The sequence below is a fragment of the Peromyscus leucopus genome, chromosome 2, assembly GCF_004664715.2.
Source record: "Peromyscus leucopus breed LL Stock chromosome 2, UCI_PerLeu_2.1, whole genome shotgun sequence".
NCBI lineage: Eukaryota > Metazoa > Chordata > Mammalia > Rodentia > Cricetidae > Peromyscus > Peromyscus leucopus.
The window spans coordinates 108,188,778-108,207,996 of record NC_051064.1 but is presented as its reverse complement, the minus strand read 5'-3'; the positions used below and the strand labels follow the sequence as shown (position 1 = coordinate 108,207,996).

At 47.6% G+C, this 19,219-nt stretch overlaps 1 protein-coding gene across 1 annotated transcript in view; it reads right to left on the bottom strand.

Moving 5' to 3' along the window:
• Positions 1-19,219, bottom strand: part of Plpp3 (phospholipid phosphatase 3) — a 78,362-nt gene that overhangs the window by 13,527 nt on the left and 45,616 nt on the right. The window contains exons 3-5 of the mRNA XM_028887977.2: positions 12,361-12,641; positions 11,898-11,955; positions 1,551-1,727 (exon numbers count right to left, since the gene is read on the bottom strand). Coding sequence (XP_028743810.1) covers positions 1,551-1,727; positions 11,898-11,955; positions 12,361-12,641 — 516 coding nt within the window. The remainder of the gene's footprint in view (positions 1-1,550; positions 1,728-11,897; positions 11,956-12,360; positions 12,642-19,219) is intronic.

Sequence of the window (19,219 nt, the reverse complement as noted above, 5' to 3'; positions counted from 1 at the left end):
AGCTGCCCCATCAGGGCAGTGGCCCCATGTGCCTCAAAGAAGTCACAGGGCAAAGTATCCAGAGAGGCGCCAGCAAACAGTAGGTGCTTTACAAACCCCGGGTTCAAAATTCTCAGCCCACGTTACCGTCATCAGGTGCCAAACAGGATAAAAGTCAAACTCCCAGATTTCCTTCTGGAAAATCAGCCTTCATTCTCCCGGGTTTTGTCTAATTGCCCATGGCCAGTGCTCTGGAGTTGCCGTATAAAAGAGAGGAAGGCCAGGAATGATCCCCACACCTTTTAATTTTTTTAATTGGGGGTAAGGGAGACTCCAATTATGGGGCCCACGCTGAAAGAAGTCCAGCAGCAGCAGCAGCAGGCTCCATGAGCTGCCTGCCCTCCTGCGGAGAGCAAAGCTCAGGAGGGGGCAGGCAGCTGAGAGTTACCCTGCGGTGCAAACACCCATCCCCCACTGTCACCACATATTAAAGGGCCAGGCACCAGGGGACACGCTGGAGGGTGACAGCTGCTCTGGGTAACAATTGGCTCTCCTAATTTGCTTTCTCTTCTGGAGAGAAAGACACACACACACACACACACACACACACACACACACACACACACGCAGAGCAAGCACACATTGAAGACAGCCATCAAGACCTTAGTCTCCCAGCCAGGCCTCCTGCACCTAAGCAGTCATGCAGGTCAGGTGCTTCTTTCATTACATCCACTGTGTCTACTTTGAGCATCCTCACACTGACCCTGTGCTGCTGGCCACACTGTGCCACTGAAGTCCTTGGAATTGACTTCCTATGGCATTGGGGTGAGCACCTCTAAGAAGAGCCTTAATACCAAAGAGTGTGCACACTCAGCATCTGGAATGTAGGAACGAGGCAGGAAAGGCAGGGAGGAGGAGGCTCAGGGAGGTGGAAAACCCTATCCCACCTTCACGAGAATCAGGATGAAATGTGTAAAAAAAAAAAAAAAAAAAAAAAAAAAAAAAAAGCCATCCATCTGTTTTAGGGGGAACCAATATGTGGCCTACCCCAAGTTCAATCTCTATGGAGTTCTGATGATCTGCAAGGTCCTAGGCCAGGGGAGGGTTTCTCCTTCAGCAAACCTCTGGTTCTCTAGCCAACACAGACCAAAGTCCCTGGAGATCATAGAAGGGTATAGAATTTCCCAAGAAGCAGAGAATAGCACTGACTAACTAGGGTCTACCGTAGCTGTGCATGAACAGGCTGTGTCAGGAGATTGCCATGCTACCAGTTACTCACATGTGTGCTTGTGCAACATTCTAGTCTACTGGGATCATACATAGAGTCAGTTGGACAACATCTAAGCTGTCTTCTAATTGCAGCATTCTATAAGCCCAAACTAGGCGCTCACGGAGAAGAGGATTCAAAGACCCTATCAATCGATTCTCATCTACCGATGGGGTGCTGGAGCCAGTGGCTCTTGGAACACTAGGAAGAGAATAGGAGTTTTAGTCACTGAGCTGGAAACATTTAACAAGCCTCAGTTTGGGGCTTCTGTTTGCAGGCTGAGGCTTGACAAAGGGCTACTTACTATGCAGCAGGCCACCAGAGCTCCTTGGGCAAATCCTGCCAGGACATCGCTGGGATGGTGTTTGTGGTCAGATACACGTGACAGTCCCGTGTAGAAGGCCATCATGAGCAAAGTGAACTGCAGGAGGGGCCGGAGCAGGCGGGCCCCTCGCCAGGTGAAGCGGGCCTGAAGGTATAGCTGAAGGAAAGAGAGAAAAGAGATGCTAAATAACTTCTCATTCATAGACTCCACAACACCGGATCAACATGCGCTACAGTTTTTGCTAAGGAACTATCTAGACTTGGTGTGATAAACTGTGGATAGAGTATTCAACTTGGACACCATGCCAGCCACTGATCTTTAGTTTTACAGCATTAAAAAAAAATGAGTTTATTTAGAGGGATAAGCTAAAGAGTAAGAATAAGATAGTACACACGAATGGTTTTGGCACACTGTTAGGCACACAGCAAGCATTTCATTAATGTGACTTTCCTCTTATCTTCTGGATCTACACTACGTAGAGAACAGTAACCAAGGCCTGCAAAGGCATTGTTGCAGGATTGACAATGATTTTCTAACACATTTGTGAGTTTTCTCCGGGATTACAGCTGCACAGTCCCCAGGGACCAGCAATCCCCTGCCTCAGCAATGAAATACCAAGGAGGCTTTGAGTAAGTTGTCCTGACACTCCCAGCAAGGGGATGTTTCTGCTTTGAAAGAAAGTAACTGTATCCAAGAGAATCAGTATCCAAGTCATCAGGAGGAACCCGGATTCTGAATCAGCAAAGGAGGAAACATAAACCAGCCAGACAATGCCAGGCAACTTTCAAGGGGAGGCTGACAGATACTGTGCACTGGGTGGGGTGGAAGAGTAACCTGAAGAAAAACGTAAGAAAAAGACAAGAAAAGAAAAGGAACCAAAAACCCACCCCAAACACCACCTCTGGCCCAAGGAAAGTTGAAATGACGTCAACTGGGTATTGTCCCCTCCGGAGTTATCTTGCTAGAGTTTCCGCTTTAACCTCTGGGCACAACTTACTTCCCAGGTTCCTGTGGGAACTTGGGAAATGAGGGGGAAGAAGCAAGAGGAACAAGGGGGAACTTCCGACTACAAATCAAAGCAGGGGAGAGGCCAGGGGAAGGGAAGAGCAAAGGGAGGGGCCGCTGCCACACGGCAGACCCGAGGCAGGGGCAGAGGCCAGACCTCCCTTCCAGAGACAATGGGGCACTTTCCTTTTGGTGGCCAGGAAGGAGCATGCCAAGGGCCAGGAGGCCTGGCTGAGGGGACAGAGAGAGAATGGAAGATCCCAGAGGCACTTGGGCTGTGCAGGGAGCCTTCTCTAGGACAGAATGCTCAACTACTTGGAAAACACAAGGCCGCCCATAGAGAACAGCAGGTGGCTCTACCAACATTTTGACCCAAAGAGTCTAATATTAGGAAATTTAAAAAGTACTGAATGAAAAACTAACAAGAGGGTATACTATTGTTTGCTGCTAAGCAAATTTAAGAAAAACATCAAAGGGTTTCTCCTACAACAGCAATAACCAGTTAAAACCTAAAAGAAGCAACAAAATCACCATCCCAAAGGCAAAGACAATTAACACAACTAAATGTACCCCAAACTTCCTTTGTGAAGTAAGAGGCATAAAGGACACTTTGAACAGAGATCTAGAATCTTTGTTTATAAGAACAATGAATGTATAAATGAATGTATAAATTCAATTAGCATTTGATGCACATTCTAGAACACCTGGAGAATAAAACTGGAAATTTCATTCTCAAGAAAAAACCCCAAAGAACAGAACCATGGACTGGTAGATGCTACAATGTATGCTAAGGACAGAGAAATGAAACGTCATCTCCACTCCGTATAGAGTTATGGGTACAGTAAATGTACTAATGTGTCTCACAGACACCATGTAAGTAGGTGGAGGGCAGCCAGCGAGTGTCATTGCTGCTAGGATGATGGACTTGAACCATCAAGACGGAAGACTCTCTGATGGAAGTTAAGGGAGAATTGTGAGGGCAGAGAGTGCAGTACTTCCAATAGTCCAGCCTGGCTGGAAAGGAGACTGTATGAGGTATAAGGAGAAATAAGGTTGCAGAGGGTCTTGGGGATCAAGCCAGGGAATCTGCTCTTTGTTGGGCAGAGCCATTTCTCTCAGACTGTATTCCACCGAATACTAAGGGTGTGACAACAGAGACTGGTGAATGCTTTATACTAAGTCCTTAATTCTGTCACAATGCTTAAAAAATTATGAAAGCGTTTGAATCCTTGAGGGGGGGGAGGCCCATTAACCTGCAATTACTTACTTGAGAGAATATCTACCTATTGGAGGTCAGGGAAGCATTAGAAATTTGAAAATTGGCTTTAAGCAAGGCACCAAAGTTGGAGAATCTAGATGCTTCATGTGGAGTATGGACAGCATTAGGTTACCATAGGCAGTGTAAATGTCATGGTGACTCTAAAAGCTGTCACCTCAACACCAAAAAATCCTGCCTTTAGCCCAGCATGATGCCTATAATCCAAGCAGGAAGCACAGACAAGCAGATGGTGAGTTCGAGACCTGCCTGGATTACATAGTGTCTCACTATGGGAGCCAGGATGGAAGTCATGTTGGTCTCCCCGTGACCCAAAACAAGTTGCAGGAAGGAGGGACACAGTCTGTGTGCCCACTCAGGCTTGCCTGCCTCCCGCTACTCTTGACAGTGGACAGACGGGTGGATAACAGAAAGGACACAGGTTTTCATCAGAAAGCCCTCATGCCTCAGTTTCCTTTCAGGTAAAGGAGCGCAACAACCATTGTCTTAGAGGCAGAGGTATGGATTGGTGGGCTACACGGATATAGAGGACAAAGCACAGCATACAACTCAGTCAGCGCAAGGTTTTATTCTTTAATCACGCTTCTTTAAGCACCTCTAAGATTCTTCAGTTTCCGTCACTGAAAGAGCTACAGACCTCGGAAAGCACTTGTGCAGAATCCCACCCTTCCCCTTGCTTGCTGCCTGCAGACTTAGGTCACAGGCCTTGGAAGCCAGGGTGGGGCAGAGGAAGGGTGGGCTTCCCAACCGGACAAGGCGACATCTCCCCTGCCACTGACTCAGGCTTCAGGCTGGGGCTCCAGAAAAGAAAAATCTCATACCGGAGCGGAACTGGGGAGGAGACAGGCTTCAGAATAGCTCCAGGAAGAGAGGAAGGGAGTGCTTGTGAATGAGAACAGAGTATGGGCCATGGGAAAAGAATTCCTCACACGAACTGGGAATGACAGCCAGCAGATGCAACTTGTGCCTCCATATCCATCAGGAATTAGAACACCGTGGAGCAATGGCCTCATGATCAGGAATGACTCTGATGTCCACAGTGGAGACACCCCTTTGCCTTGACATGATAGTTATTCAATGACTGTGACAATCTTTCCAAAACAAATAAATTACTAAAGAAAGACCTTGTGCAATGACCTTCTACTTAATGGATGCATTTGAAGTTAGCTGACAGTGGCAATAGGCTTTGTGGCTGATAGTAGGAGCCACCACACCTACCAGTGCCACCACCAGATGCATGGGATCTCCAGGTGCCTACCTCAGTCCCCAAAAGCCAACTCGGGACTGCGGTTCAGGCCTCAAGAGGTTCTCTACACGAATTCTGGAGCTTACGGACAGTAAGGCTCCACTCATTCCCAGTTCACGGTACTGGTCCAAGTTACTCAAGAAGACGTTAAGCCCTGCCGATCACAGCGTTGCTTGGCATGCCTCCAATCCTGCACCAAAACAGACTCTCCCAGTTATCAGTGAGGGAGCTTCAGCAAGGTCGTCAGCCCTCAAAAAAAAAGTTGTTTAGGAAAGGAATAAGGAGAGCTGGACAAAACCAGAGTGAGTTACCCTAACCACATCCAAGCTACTGCTGACATCCTGTCCTGCCTGTGTTTGTTTCTCTCTGTGAAGGACTCCGGGCTGAGGAACCCACTCGCTAAGCATGGCTGGGATACTGCAAGAGCTGAGCTCTGCAGCAAGAACAACTGGATGGCATGTGTGCGCCTCAGCTAAGTCACTCTACTTTTCTAAGTTCTCTGTTCTCCTATACAGCCTGCTCATTTTTTAAAAAAAGTACTTCTGTTTATTTTATGTGCATAGGTGTTTTGCCTGCATTTGTATCTGTGTGAAGGTGTCAGAACTCCTGGAGCTGGAGTTACAGACAGTTGTGAGCTACCCTGTGGGTGCTGGGAATTGAACCCGGGTCCTCTGGAAGAGCAGCCAGTGCTCTTAACAGCCGAGCCACCTCTCCAGCCCTCAAGATGTGCTCATTTTTAAAAATGTTGCAAGCATGTGTTGTGTTCAAAAACTGGAAAGACACACACCAATGAAATACGTTCTGCGACTAAAAATAAGAGTACTAACAATACTCCTGTGTCCTAACAATTTTCCCTGCTGGTACTGAGATTGCGTTTCCAGTTGTTAAAACAGAACTGCTGGTTGGGGGTGTGAGGAGGATTACAATAAAGGTAAGGAGGCTGACTCTCCCCAACCCCTCAAAGAAATGCATATGGAACCTTGGCACCCACATGGGCATCCAGAAACAGAACTCTCTCCCTGACCCTAGCTTCACACCTGGGGTCCTACAGAATTGGAATTCCAACAAGATCTCCTTATGCCCGAGTTTCAGCCTGGTGCAGTCTACCTGGGTCTGAGCCTGGTGTGTGAGCCATGCTCTAAGGCTCCCTAATTCTTGCTAAGTCATTTGTGTTGCCTGCTAGATTTGCATACTGGAGAAACAGGCCCGTGCGGTCCTCTCCCAGCTCTTGGGACAGGTGGGTTAATAGTGAAAAGGCAGCTTTCTGGGAGGCAGCATAGGTCACCCACACCCAGAGAGAGACACTTTCTCGTTCTCCAGTCTCCTCCTGGGCTCCCTACCTGGCCCGGGCTCAAGTGCTTGGCAGAATGTCACATGATGTAAACCAGTTTCCCTCTGTAGAGTTATTAAACTGCTTTGAAGACAAAAGTTTTTTTTTTTTTTTTAACCTGACCCTTTCTTCCTTTCCAGAAAATCAAATCTCATTTTTCCATCACTGTCAAGAGACAGAGAGACGAAATGACCATTCTGCCAAGCACTGAGTTAGACACTGGCTAGAAGCTTAATTACCAGCAACTGCCACAATCATCATGTTAGGGGGACACCAGGGTGCCCATGGCACAGATGCAAAGACTGAGGCAGAAGAGGCTGTGTTGCTCAAGGCACCGGGGAACCTTTCTGAGTCTACGATCTAACTCAAGAGCTGCCAGTCTCTGTAGGAAATTACTTATGTACACCGAGTCCTGGTTTTCTGAACTTATCTCTTCAGTCTTCGGAGAAAAGACGCCATCCCAGGGCGTGATGCAGTTGTCATCTGGGACAAGCTCCAGGATCTTTGGAGCTGTAGGCTCCTCCTCTGCACCTGTCTCACGTACTTATAAACACCCACGGCTCAATGGCAGACATACGGCCGGCATATGTGAGTGGAAGGCACTGGCCTGGAAGTCTCTGAGCTGACTTAATCAGTGGAGTAACAACCCTTCCTTTCTCTCTGTTCCATCCACTCCCAACACGAATCAGGGAGATTCTCGGACTCAGCCACAACTGTATGCTTTTATGGTTTTCTCCACAAATTACGAGCATCTTTGGTGTTTCTAGGTGCTCACCTAGGTTCTGGCTCTCAAGTGCTCACAAATGGGTGGATGAATGGACAGATGGAATGGAGTAGAAAGGAAAACCATCTGGTACAGTGGTTGATGCCTCTCTCCCCCTAGAAACAGCAATCATGTCCCTATGAGAGGTTAGAACATGTTCTTCCAGGGATCTGTGGGAATGCCTCATGGGCAGCCCAGACCCTATGCTCTGGGATTTCAAACTTATTGAACAAAACCTCAATGACTAACAACCACAGCCTGGAGAATGTGGCCATCGGAGGTCAGCCACTTCCCTGTTTCCTTGGTACCCACCAAATCCTGTGACATATAAACAGTTCTCACAGGACAACACAGAAAAAGCCAAGGGGTGAAGAGGTAAAAGCCTTGTCCCTGGACCACATGGATCTTAGTAATCTAACAAGTCCATGAGTAAGTAGGATGAAAAGAAAATTATTAGAATAGAAAAGATCATTGCCCTATGACAGTCAAATGGTCTGAGATTCATTCAAACACTCATTCATTCATCAAACATTCACTGCACATGTGTTAAAGATGTGAGTGGGGGAGGTTAGGAAGGGCTAGTGATGGCAGATGAGACTATCTATCTTAAACAGGGCAGTCAGGGAGGGCCTCTCTGAGAATGAGACTTGAGAAAAGACAAAGGGTAAGGCGCTGCCTTCTAATGAGGAGCCTGGATATGAACCCACCGCAGCCAAACGTGCACTGCAGGAGGGAAAGATGGAGCATGTGATCCCGGAGCTTAGGGATCAACTATCAAGCATGCACTTCACTCCCTGCTGCCTCTGGCCACCAAGCAGGAAGTGCTACACATGAGTCTATGGACTGTGGGTTCCTCCAGCTCCTCCCATTTTCACGGGACCAATGCCACAGGAGGCCTTCCCTGGCTTTGTCTTCATCTATCTGCCCCAGCACACCACAATTCCAAACAGACGCAATAACCTACCCATCTCCCGATCTCTTGAGCACAAGGTGCCACATTATCATCACTGTCCTCCTGGGCCTCTGTCTGATGAACTCTTGAAGCACCGTGACCACACCTTACCAAATTCCATCTTCCCACTCCCAACATGGCACTTGGTGCATATCAGCCACTCCCTGAATATTTGCCAAATGCTGAACGGGTGATTTTTCTTGTGGATGATCCCAGGTCTGAAGCATCTCAGGAGCCCTGAATAGTATCCAGGAATCTGGTCCACAGTGGAGATACCAGGTGTGCTACATAAACTGATGTCTGCCCAAGTGCTGGTGTTTTATCCAGGTAACTACACTGTCCTCATATCTCGACCATGGAGGCAAAGGACCAATCTAGATGTGGTCTTCTGGGATACAGGCCAAGACCCTGAGGTGGGAGGCACGGCGGATGCTTCTATGTGCTCTTTTTGTTTTTATTAGCATCTACATCAGTCTCTAACAAACCTTAACCTCATCCTTAAGCTTCCATGCCCAAGGATAATTTGGTGTTTGGGTCATGGTTTTTCCAAGCCGCCCATTTTGCAAATCCAAACCCAATCTGGAGTGCCCTTCAAAGCTATGGAAGCTGTTGCTGGTGATGGCTGAAGCTGACAGGTCTGCAGTGGGGATGCCTGGTGTTTCTAGTCAGCCCCTGTCTGTGAACACCATGGCTGCATGGACAGAAGTTTGGCCCTCGTGACTTCCCTTCCTCTTTTCCATCACAGAGAGGACTTTAAACGCCTTCCAGAAAGAAACACTTGGCTGAGTGATAAGTAACTCCTTTTTCTTTCATGTGACAGATGGAGAATGTAGGGCCAGCTCAGAAAAGTGGCAACCACTCTAGAAGACAGAGGCGACAGTCTCCATTTTACAGAGGAGAACATAGAGGCTGTGACGTATAAACCACTCAGAGCTCACAACTAGCCACGGGCACAGCCAGAGCAGAGTCCACATCTGGCTGATTCCAGAGGCAAAAGCAACCAGCGCTGTGCTCAGCTGGTTCACATATGATTCTCTCCAATGCTCCAGGGAAGCTGTGGCTCTCAGGCTGTTAAAAAAAGCTCAGGGTGCGTAGAGGTAAGCCAGGATCCAGGCCCAACTCCAGCACTTCCGGGAGTCCAACAGAAAAGCCCCGAGGGATGGGCGAGGGCCTTGCCTGACTGATCGAAAGATTTCCACTCTCCCGCAGTGTGAGCTTCAAACTTCCTTGAGAACATTTTTGCAAGTGGGACATTGGAAGGACTGGGACTTCTGTGAAACAGTCACACAAAACCAAGTTCTAGAAAAGAACAGTGCTCGAATTTTCAGTCTTTTGCTTCTGAGACCATTTAAAGCCAGATAACCTTGGGGCTGGGGGTCAGCAGGGAGAGATCTGTGTGTATGAATCTGCATGTGTTGGCGTCTTCAAGAATGGACATTGAATACGTGCACAAGTTCCTAAGACGCTGTGGTGTGTATGTAATCAGAGGTGTGTGTGTGTGTGTGTGTGTGTGTGTGTGTGTGTGTGTGATAATATACCAGGAGGCAAGGGCTAAGCATGCCCCTCTCTCTCTCCTCTCATTTTCAGCTTCCCTTCCTTCTTCCAGCAATAAGAAGGCACTTCAATTTTCCTCTCCTTCCAAGAGCTACAAATACATCTTCCATGACAGTGCATGCTGCCCCCCTCTGTCATCCTGTGGGCAGACTGCCTTCTGTGACCACAGCTAGTGAGGGGCTATGGAGTGGAGGAAGCCAGCTGGGGGCGGGGGAGTGTGGAACCACCTCAGCTGTGAAAGCAGATGTGGAGAAGGATAGTTCTCCTCTCCTTCAGGTGAGGTGGGTCAAGAGCTCACATTCCTTCCGCCTTTTTCCGAGAAGGTTTTTTTTTTGGTAGCCAATATAATGAAAAGAGGCAACAGTGCCCCTTGGAGAAGACCACCCTTCACGTGCCTTTCTGTTTTACTGGCTGTACGATGTCCTTATTAACTTCTCAGATTCAAGTCTGTTTCCACAAACAAGATCATCAAAGCCAAGCCCACAAGCTACAGAGAGATGCGAATGTTTGTGGTGAGCTGTAGGCATAGTGGCTGGCACCCAGCAGGAACCCCAAACCTGCACCCCAAACATGTCAGCACACACCTGGGCAGCAGCAGAGGACATCCTGCCCAGGGCTGGCTTCAAAAGAACTCAGTATTTTTCTCTTGGAAGAAAATGAAGGGAACATGGGGGGTGGGGTGGGGGTTGAACACATACAATTCTCCTAAGCACTTTTACAAAATACTGAAATTACATTTGTAAAATTGCTTCCAGCCCTGGTAAAATACACACATGGAACAGAAACCTAAATATCTGCTAAATTATCCTTTCTGAGAGCAAAACAAAAACAAGCAACTGAAGAATGGAGAGGAGTGCCACTCGTGAATAAATAAGGTTCAGGTCTACTGTTTTTATAGGCTGGGGCCTACCTTTCAGCATTGCATCCTGGGTAATGGGAAGCCGGAGGCCTCTGAACTTGGAAAGGAGTGGGGAAAAAGCAAAACAAAACAAACTCTGTTTTTTTTTTCAATTCCTAATTATGTTTTTAAAATAAGTTGAAATCAAAATGTTCTTTTTCCAAACAGCTTACACTCTTCGGAGCTATGTCCGACCTCTCTGCACCTTCTTGCTCTGAACTCAACTGGAGCAGCTGAATGCAGGAAGTGCCTTGGCTCGGGGACCTCGTTCAAGGGGAGAGGAAAGGCGGGGGAGACCGTGTTTCACTGACAAAGGAAAGCAGAGCGGCCTGCTGTCCACCGGGCAGCTGGAGTGGAGAAGCCTGTCCACCTGCGCTGTCTGAGCATGCCCGAGGAAGCCAGCCTGGGAAGAGCAACATGCGAATCCAAATCACATCCTCCCCGCCATCTCCAAGGCAAACGAACTCAGACACACTTCCTAATGTCTCTGGATCCAGGAAATAGGAATACAAATTTTGCACTTTGTGAATTCCTGGACATTAGAAATACTTGGTAAAAGTCAAAAATCACTCTCAGCAAGCGAGCTAATGAAGGCCAGTGAGAGAGCTCAGAGGGTAAAGGCACTTCCTCCTTGACAATGCAAGCAAGCCCTACAATTTGAGTTCAGTCCCTGGAAGCCAGGTAAGGATGGCAGAGAGAACTGATTCTGACTGCCATAGGCACACCATAGTGTGCGCAGGCCTCCTCCCATATAAACAACTTAAATTTTTTTGAAGTGATATAAATGAAGCCTCCTGAAGTTCTCCTATTGGTATACTACAAAACAAACCCACACAGTGCACAATGCGAAGAGCCAGATCAGAAGCCTTGGGTTTGAATGTCACTGCTGGTGCATTTGTAAATTTAGCAGTTCACTTAGACCCCCTGGGTCTAATAATCCTTTCCCACTACAAAGCAGCATCTGTAACATAAGGTTATTTTCAAGACCAAAGGAGTCGTGGCTTCCCAGAAAGCAATGCTTGTACCATAAACTAGTACACAAGTATCCTCTATCCCTCTGTTATTTCAAAATGGACACAACAGTCCCTATTTAGCAGCAGGGGGAACGGATTTTTATCTAAATAATAGAAAAAGCCTAGAAATGAACAGGACTTCTGCTATGGGAGCGTTGAGCTCTGATGAGATCTAATGTGCCCAGCCTCCCCCCAAACCCCCAAGGATTTCACATGAATTATATCCTCAATGATACCAAGGGGGTAAGCTATGGTTGGGCACTGCTCCTGTTAGGGGACAGAAACTTACCACCAGATACAGCATAGTAAACATGGAGAAGGAGGCGTGGCCCGAGAAGAAGGACTTCCTGCAAGAACAAGAGAGGACCGTGAAAGGACCATATTCACATCCCCAGTGTTCGCTCTTCTGTCTTCCCTTCCCTAGACTCTGAATCTTGTTCATTTTTGCATCCTTGGTAGTGCTTTGATACATGCCTGGAATGTAGCAGGCACCCATAAATAAACAAGAGAATGAATGAATGAATGAATGAATGAATGAATGAATGGGTTTAGCAATGCCATTTCACAATGATCCATTTACACATCTGTCTTTATCATTTGACTGTGAGCTCTTTCTTTGAGAGCAGGTACTACGCTTTCTTCCTCATCTAAACCAGAGCCCAGCACCTGGGGTGTTCTGGGGGTGCTCTCTAAACCTCACCAGGTCAAGAAGGGCAGGCACCTGCTGTGTCTGTGTGGTGGCGGCATCCTACCTGGCCTCCTGGACTTTGCTGTCTTCTCCTCTGCACCTATAGTTCTGAATGTAGCCCTCGGAGCAGTTGATCTGACTGAAATCAGGGTCACAGACGCTCAGGAAGTGAGGCCGCAGGCGCCCGATGGACACCTTGGCGATGTCTGTGAAGGACTGGCTAATGGCGCAGCCGAAGAGGAAGCAGCCCACTTGCTTATAGAGGGCGGCCACGTAAGGGTTCTGAATGGTAGACCGGGACTTCTCCTTGAGGTAATAGATCCGGTAGAATTCCCCTGTGATGATCTGAAATGAAATGAATAAGGAAGTGAGGGAGAGCTGAGACATCCTCAAAGCTGATGCTGCAAAACCGCACTATGTGACAACAGGAGAACATAGTCAGTATTTTAACTATAAGGTATAATCCCCAGAATCCGCCGGGGGTGTGTGTGGGGGGGTGGCGCTCACCTGTAATCTCAGCACTCGGGAGGCAGAGGCAGGTGGATCTCTCTGAGTTCAAGGCCAGCCTGGTCTACAGAGCTAGTCCAGGACAGGCTCCAAAGCTACAGAGAAACCCTGTCTCAAAAAAAAAAAAAATCCACAGAATCCTAATTTCCTACTTAAATATGTATATTTAAATAACACAAAGAGAAACAAAGTGTGAACATGGCTGTCATTTCCTTCTTTAAAAAGATTCTTACATTGCCATAGTATCTCTGCAACAACAATAAAACCCACCAAGTATAAATATATATGATATACATATGTGTATGAGACTAATGTATTATCTGTATATATGTACATCAAAAAGGACTCAACTATAGAAAACAAAAGAAGATAAAGGCTCAAGGGCATGATTAAAAGGGATACATCAGGGACCCCCGTGAGCAAATCTTAGGGTTCTGGGAGGTGGTGAAGGATTATTAGTACTAGTTCAACTCTGGTGAGGGTCCCGTCTTGGAGCTAGCATTGATGAGCATTTCCACAATCCATAGTGAATCTAGGCTCTGCCGCCTCCCTCCACCCTTCAGCACGAAACCTCTCAAGCTTCACATGCCTCAGCCTCCTTCCCCATAAACGGAGGTGGCTGGCCTTTGCAGAGTCGCTGGTTTATGTGAGATAGCATTGGCAGGAAATGTGCTGGGTCATGGAAGGGAGGCTTTATTATTTTTTATTATTTAACATTCATTTATTTAATTTTCTATAGAGAATTGAACCCAAGGCCCCATAGAGAGTGACATCTCTAGCCCTATTTTATTTTTTACACATACAGTCTTATAAAAACAACAACAGAACCACTGGACTAACCTAGGCACAGTAGCATACACCTACAATGCCAGAAAGATCAAGGGTTCAAGGCCAGTATGGGCTCCATAATAAGACCCTGTCTCCAAAACAAGAACAAAATAACACTGAAATAAAGGCAACATTCAATACGGTACCTTTAGGTACCCGAATTCCTCAGCTGGGCTTTGTTGTCTCCTTAGGTTTGAAAGCCAAAGAAGGAGGCTGATTTGCATGCTCTTCCACGGTGTACTACATCCCCGCTGCTGAAACTGCCTGGCCTTCCAGCAAGCACGGGCCAGCTGCCACTCCATAAGGTGAATGTGGACAGTGTCTCTCTGCCGTTAGACTAAACTGCCTTGGGTGGATGCACAACCGTGCAGCCCGCTCCCCTTGTCTTAACTCCACGGCACAGCTGTGGCCACTTCCTGGTTGCAACCCCAGGCCGGGGACAGCGATGGTCAGCTCATCGCTCACCACAAAATTCCCTTTCATACTTCCTCCCCTGGAGGAGGATGAACCACACTTGCCCTTTCAGCAAGCAGATACATTCACAACCACAAGGGAAGCAATAGATTGGCACATCTGGGGCACTCCTTTGCAGAGGTTCCGTTATTCCTTTACAGTGGGGTAAGGCATCGAGGCGTGAGTGTAATCCAGGTCCTCAATGGCCTCAAAATGCAGGGGTGGGTGGTGCATAGAATAAACACACCAGCTGGGTCCAAGGACAAGCAGGTGCCGGGGTGGGAACAATGCTGACACAAGAGCCCTGGGTGACAAATGTACTGTATTTGTAAGTGCCACACTTGCCCCAGATCATACTGAGGATGATTCTACAGGACAGGGATGGTTAAAGGGTGGCCCAGTCAGTGCACCTGCCTAGCTGTTCCCTGAGAAAGCAAAACGAATATTTAGCTCCCCATGGGTACTCAGACATGGTCACTGAAGGAACAGACAGATGTCAGGCAGTGGGAGATAGGTCAGTCCTCAGAGATGCACAACTGGAAATGTCCCCTAGTCCTTGCCAATGTCCCTCTGATAACCTGCCACAGAGATGAAAAATCTGAGAGGTATAGCAAGTCAGATACAAAAGCAGCCATTCTATGCTGATCAGTCTAGAGCCCAGATTAACCTGCTCCCAAAGACTGAACCTAGGTGCACTTGCTCTCTGCCCAATGTTCTTTCCTACCATTCCTGATCCAATTCCCTTTCCAACCTGTTTGGACTTCTACCCTATGGAATCTTACAGGCTAACACTGTAACAATGTCCAGATGTCCATTACCACAATCTTGCTCACTGACTTCTGATTCTTTATTTATAAATCACACTCAGGTATGTTTACATGGAGGGGGATGGGCACTGAATGAAAAAATCAAGTAGCCTTGGTTGGAGTCATCACCCACTGAGTGAATTTGGAATACGTTCTCTGTTTGCAGAATCATGGTTTAGTACTTCAGAACAGTAATGACATTTACCCTCAACGCTGCTGTGCCGGCTTCCTAAGCAAGCAGAGGGAACAGGGAACAGGAAGAAAGGGTCCTTGTGAAAAACACCTACAAGCAAGGAGCAGCAGGACCAAGGCCCTGGGCACAATGCCTGCCCCTGGATTGCTCCTGAGTTTCCAGGACCAGGCCACTGACTTAGACAAAGACATCCTGGCTCAAGCATCATTCGGTGTAATTTTCTGTTCATGGTAAGAAAGAACATGTGGGTTTCTCCTGCAAATGAGCATCTTTTACACGGAATGACTGGCTAATTTTAGGCAAGAGTCACTTCTGCAGGACACTTTCGGGAGAAAGGGTTTTATGACAATTCAAGGACACTCTCTTCAGGCCTAACCTCTCAACATTCTAAAACTCCTATGGTGTGGCCATCTCAGAGAGCTATGAGTAAAGATCCTGGTAGGATGGGAAGACCAAGAGGGAAAAAGAGATCGTATGCCACCTCAAACCCCTGACAATGTTGCTCCCAGCAGCCATTTCTCACAGTTCCTTGGAACTGTTGTCCAGAAGGCAAGCCCATTATACAGATGGGGGCTCGGGGGCTCTGAAGGATGGAGCCTGGTAAATGACAGATGAGTAAAGCCCACTGTCTCTCAGTTCAAAGATACGGCGTGGGCTACCCAGAGATTAGCTTGTTAGTTCTGTTATTATCAAAACGATTTTCTACGGTGGAGGAGCAGTTGTGTGTCCTCAGGACAGCCGGGCTGAAGCCACTTAGCAGACACAAGGCTCCAGGACCACATGGCTTCTGGAGCCACCCTGACAGATTGCACCGTTAATGAGCAGCAAATTATGTATTTTCTCCGTCCCCTCGTACGGAAGGGTCGAGGAGTCGACAACACAGCCATAAATCATCATTATGAACCAGGGGACTCAGCTTCTTGTAATCCTAACCCTTAAAGACTGTTTAATGAAACTTGGGCTGCACCTCTGCAGGAGAGGCAAGGGCTTAAACCGTTCCCTGACATGTTATTCGCCTACTCTGGAGTCTCAGATTTACTGCTTTCGGACTTTATTCATTATTCACAATGTTTTCATTCCTGGGTCATAAAATGAGCACCCCCTTCTCTCCAAAGGCTTGGTCCCCACCCCCAGGGTCCACATTTCTGCCTCAGTCAGCAAGGTTCTGATATGTAAATTTCACTTTGGAGAAAAATGCCTTCCATGTTGATCTCTCTCTGAAGCAGCGAGCAGCAGATCTGGGGGCGATGGCCGGCTGCCAGACCGGCAGAGAACTCTCCTCTACCTGCCTTTTAAGGCCCTTGGCCCGGAGTCTGGAAACTCATACAGAGGAAAGCATGGCAATTAAGCTACAAGGGGACAGAAAGGGATGGGTCCTGGCCAGCCAGCCAGTGGTCGGGAAGCTGTCTCCAACTGTAAGGGAGAGCCTCTTCCTGCCTTTTGTGGTGAAGAGGAGCCCAGATACCCACGTCTTTTCAGATATGAACTGTTCTGGAGAGGAAATGGAGAGGGACATTAGGCCAGCCTTAGTGGGAAGGGCAGGGCATAGTATAGAGAAAGAAGCACCAACCCGGGAGCCAGGAGGTCTCAGTGTGATCCCATCTATTACTTTCCAGCCAGATGACTTCACCTGTCTGGGCTTAGGTGTCCCCTTATAGAAAACAGCATTAATATCCACCTTGTGAGGCTGGCAGGGGACTCCATAGGTGATATGTCAAATGCCCGGCACCTCCAAAGCTTTGGTCTGGTTGGTTTTTTTTTTTTTTTTTTCCATCTTCTTCCATAATTAGGAGGGGTTGGGCAATATATAATAAAAAAAAAAAAATCAAAGCACTCTTTAAGAATATCTTTTCCAAGAGTTCTTTGCAAAAGAACATTTCAAACTGGATGTAGGGAGCACAACCTGCCAGGGCAGAAGCAGAAAATGCGTGTGTGCAGATGCTGGTTTCGATCCTTCAAGGAAAAGAAGGAAAGAAAGAAAGTGCAGAAGGACCCCCTGCGCCCCCCCCCCTCAGCTGCTCTGTGTTATTTGAAACACTCTGCTCTATTTATAAATCACCCCAAGAAAAGTAATATTTTTACACATTACGTCCTAACAATTCCTCTGCTAGAGACTGAGAACCCCCCTCCTGTTGACTCTGAAGGGCTAACGTCCCTATATTCTGTTCGGCTTTAATAATATTTACACAGCATTTTACAGCTTACAAAGCGCTTTTCCCTCCTCCGCATTGTCCGTTTCTCACAGCACCCCGCGGGCCACTATATGATTACCAAGGCTTTCTAAGGGAGAGTGGTGAAGGCCACCAGAGAGGCCAGTGAGCCACCCTGAATAAAAAAGGGGTGGTGGTGGGGGGGACACTTCTTGACAGCCCCATCGCTGACATCTGGCCTCCTCCTCACTCCTGTGTTCTTCCGGGTGTTACCAAGGAGGCCGTTTCTTTGAAGTCCCAGTGGGTAGCTAGTCCTTATGTCCCAAAGACAGAGGCATATTCTTGTCATATGCTGGCACTTGTAGCCACCATCCCAAGTTGTTGGTTTTGCCTTACCCAAACCCCTACATCTCATGTTTGTGGGTCAACAAATTTCTTTGTGCCCAGAGAAGATTCATTCAACAAACATTTGATGATGGAGAATCATTTTTCTCAGTCCCAAGGCAAAGGAAAAATATAATATACTTGGGTTCTACCTCTCAAGATGGAGTCAGGAACGAAACGGTACTTTCTCTGAAGGCAAATGTTCCATATACTAAAAGAAACTGCCATATCTTTACTTAAGTATAAGTAAGTGACTGGAAAATTCCCACTCGACTGTCTTTAGCACTTTGCCAGTACAGTGCATGCTGGCTGGGAAAGACCATAAAGACACAGGCATTTCTAAGGCCACCAGTGGTGATTCTGGGCTTTATGCGTATGACAACTCTGACCTCTGAGACAGGGATGACCAAGAAGCCAGAGAGAGACCTCAGAAGCCCATTAGGGCTGCAATCAGCATGGCTACCTGTGCCCACGGGCCTCGTGAAGAACATAGTTTCAAGGGCCACTATTTTCCCAGATGGCAGGATCTCACATTCAAAGGCCTCCTTGAAGAGATTCTCTGCCAGTCAGTCCACTCGAGTGTCTCCCGGCAGCTCTCTTTAGAGTGTTGCACACTCCTGAACCCACGCTCCTTTTCTATGTTGAATGTGTCAGGCTTCCTTAACAGGGTACCCCTGTGTGTTTCTTCCCATTTCAATGCTACTCTCTCCGTTTCCATGGTCTCCACATCTGGCTTCTACTCAACAAATCCGAGTCTTCGGTAGATTTGCATCCCCAGCTCGCGGCTGTGATTTTAGCTGCTTCGATAGCTCTGTCAAGGTGATCTCCTGAAGGGCAAATGCGCCCCCCCCCCCAATCAATCCTGTCCCAGTCTCCTGACAATTCACCCAAGTGGACATAATGCCCGTAGGTCAAACTAGCCAAGTTCAAGATTAAACCTAGCCCTGCCCTTCCCCAAAGTACTTCCCTCACCCTGTATTTCTGTTCCATGTGTCCCTAAACTTAACTGCAAAGAGCCCTAATAATAAGCCTTCTCCCTTTTCCTTATTCCATTGCTATCAACTTCCATTTGCCATGCTATCACAAGGTCCCTCCAGTCAGCTTTTCCCCTGTTCCCATTGTATTGCCACCGTGAGGATTCTGGCTTCATTCTTACCATGGTTAGAAAACTGACCAAGCTAACCTAAAACAACATTCTTGTCAATCTCTATCAATTAATTGGAGTGTAAACTCCTCAGTCAGAGACCTCGACAGTCCTGCCCCAGTCTCTGTCTACCTGAACCTCGTCAGCGTCCTTGTCCCCGTTCCTCCAGCCAAACAGGTCTGCTCTGCAGTTCCTGCAAGCGGACCAGAGTTGCAAAATCTCCTCCATTGTCAACAGAAATCCCTTTCTCCCTGCAAGTCAAGGTCTCTGGCGAAAAATCCTGTAGAGCTCAGGTGCCAGCTGGTCTTGGCTTTTTCACCTCTGCACCTGGAGTAAGTAGGGGCGCTAAACCTGGCTCATTATGCTAAACCTGACTCCTCCATCCACAAACGTGAGGGTAGTGCTGGTTATCAGCAGCTGAGAGTTTTCTGATAATGACACAGGACATACGCTCATTA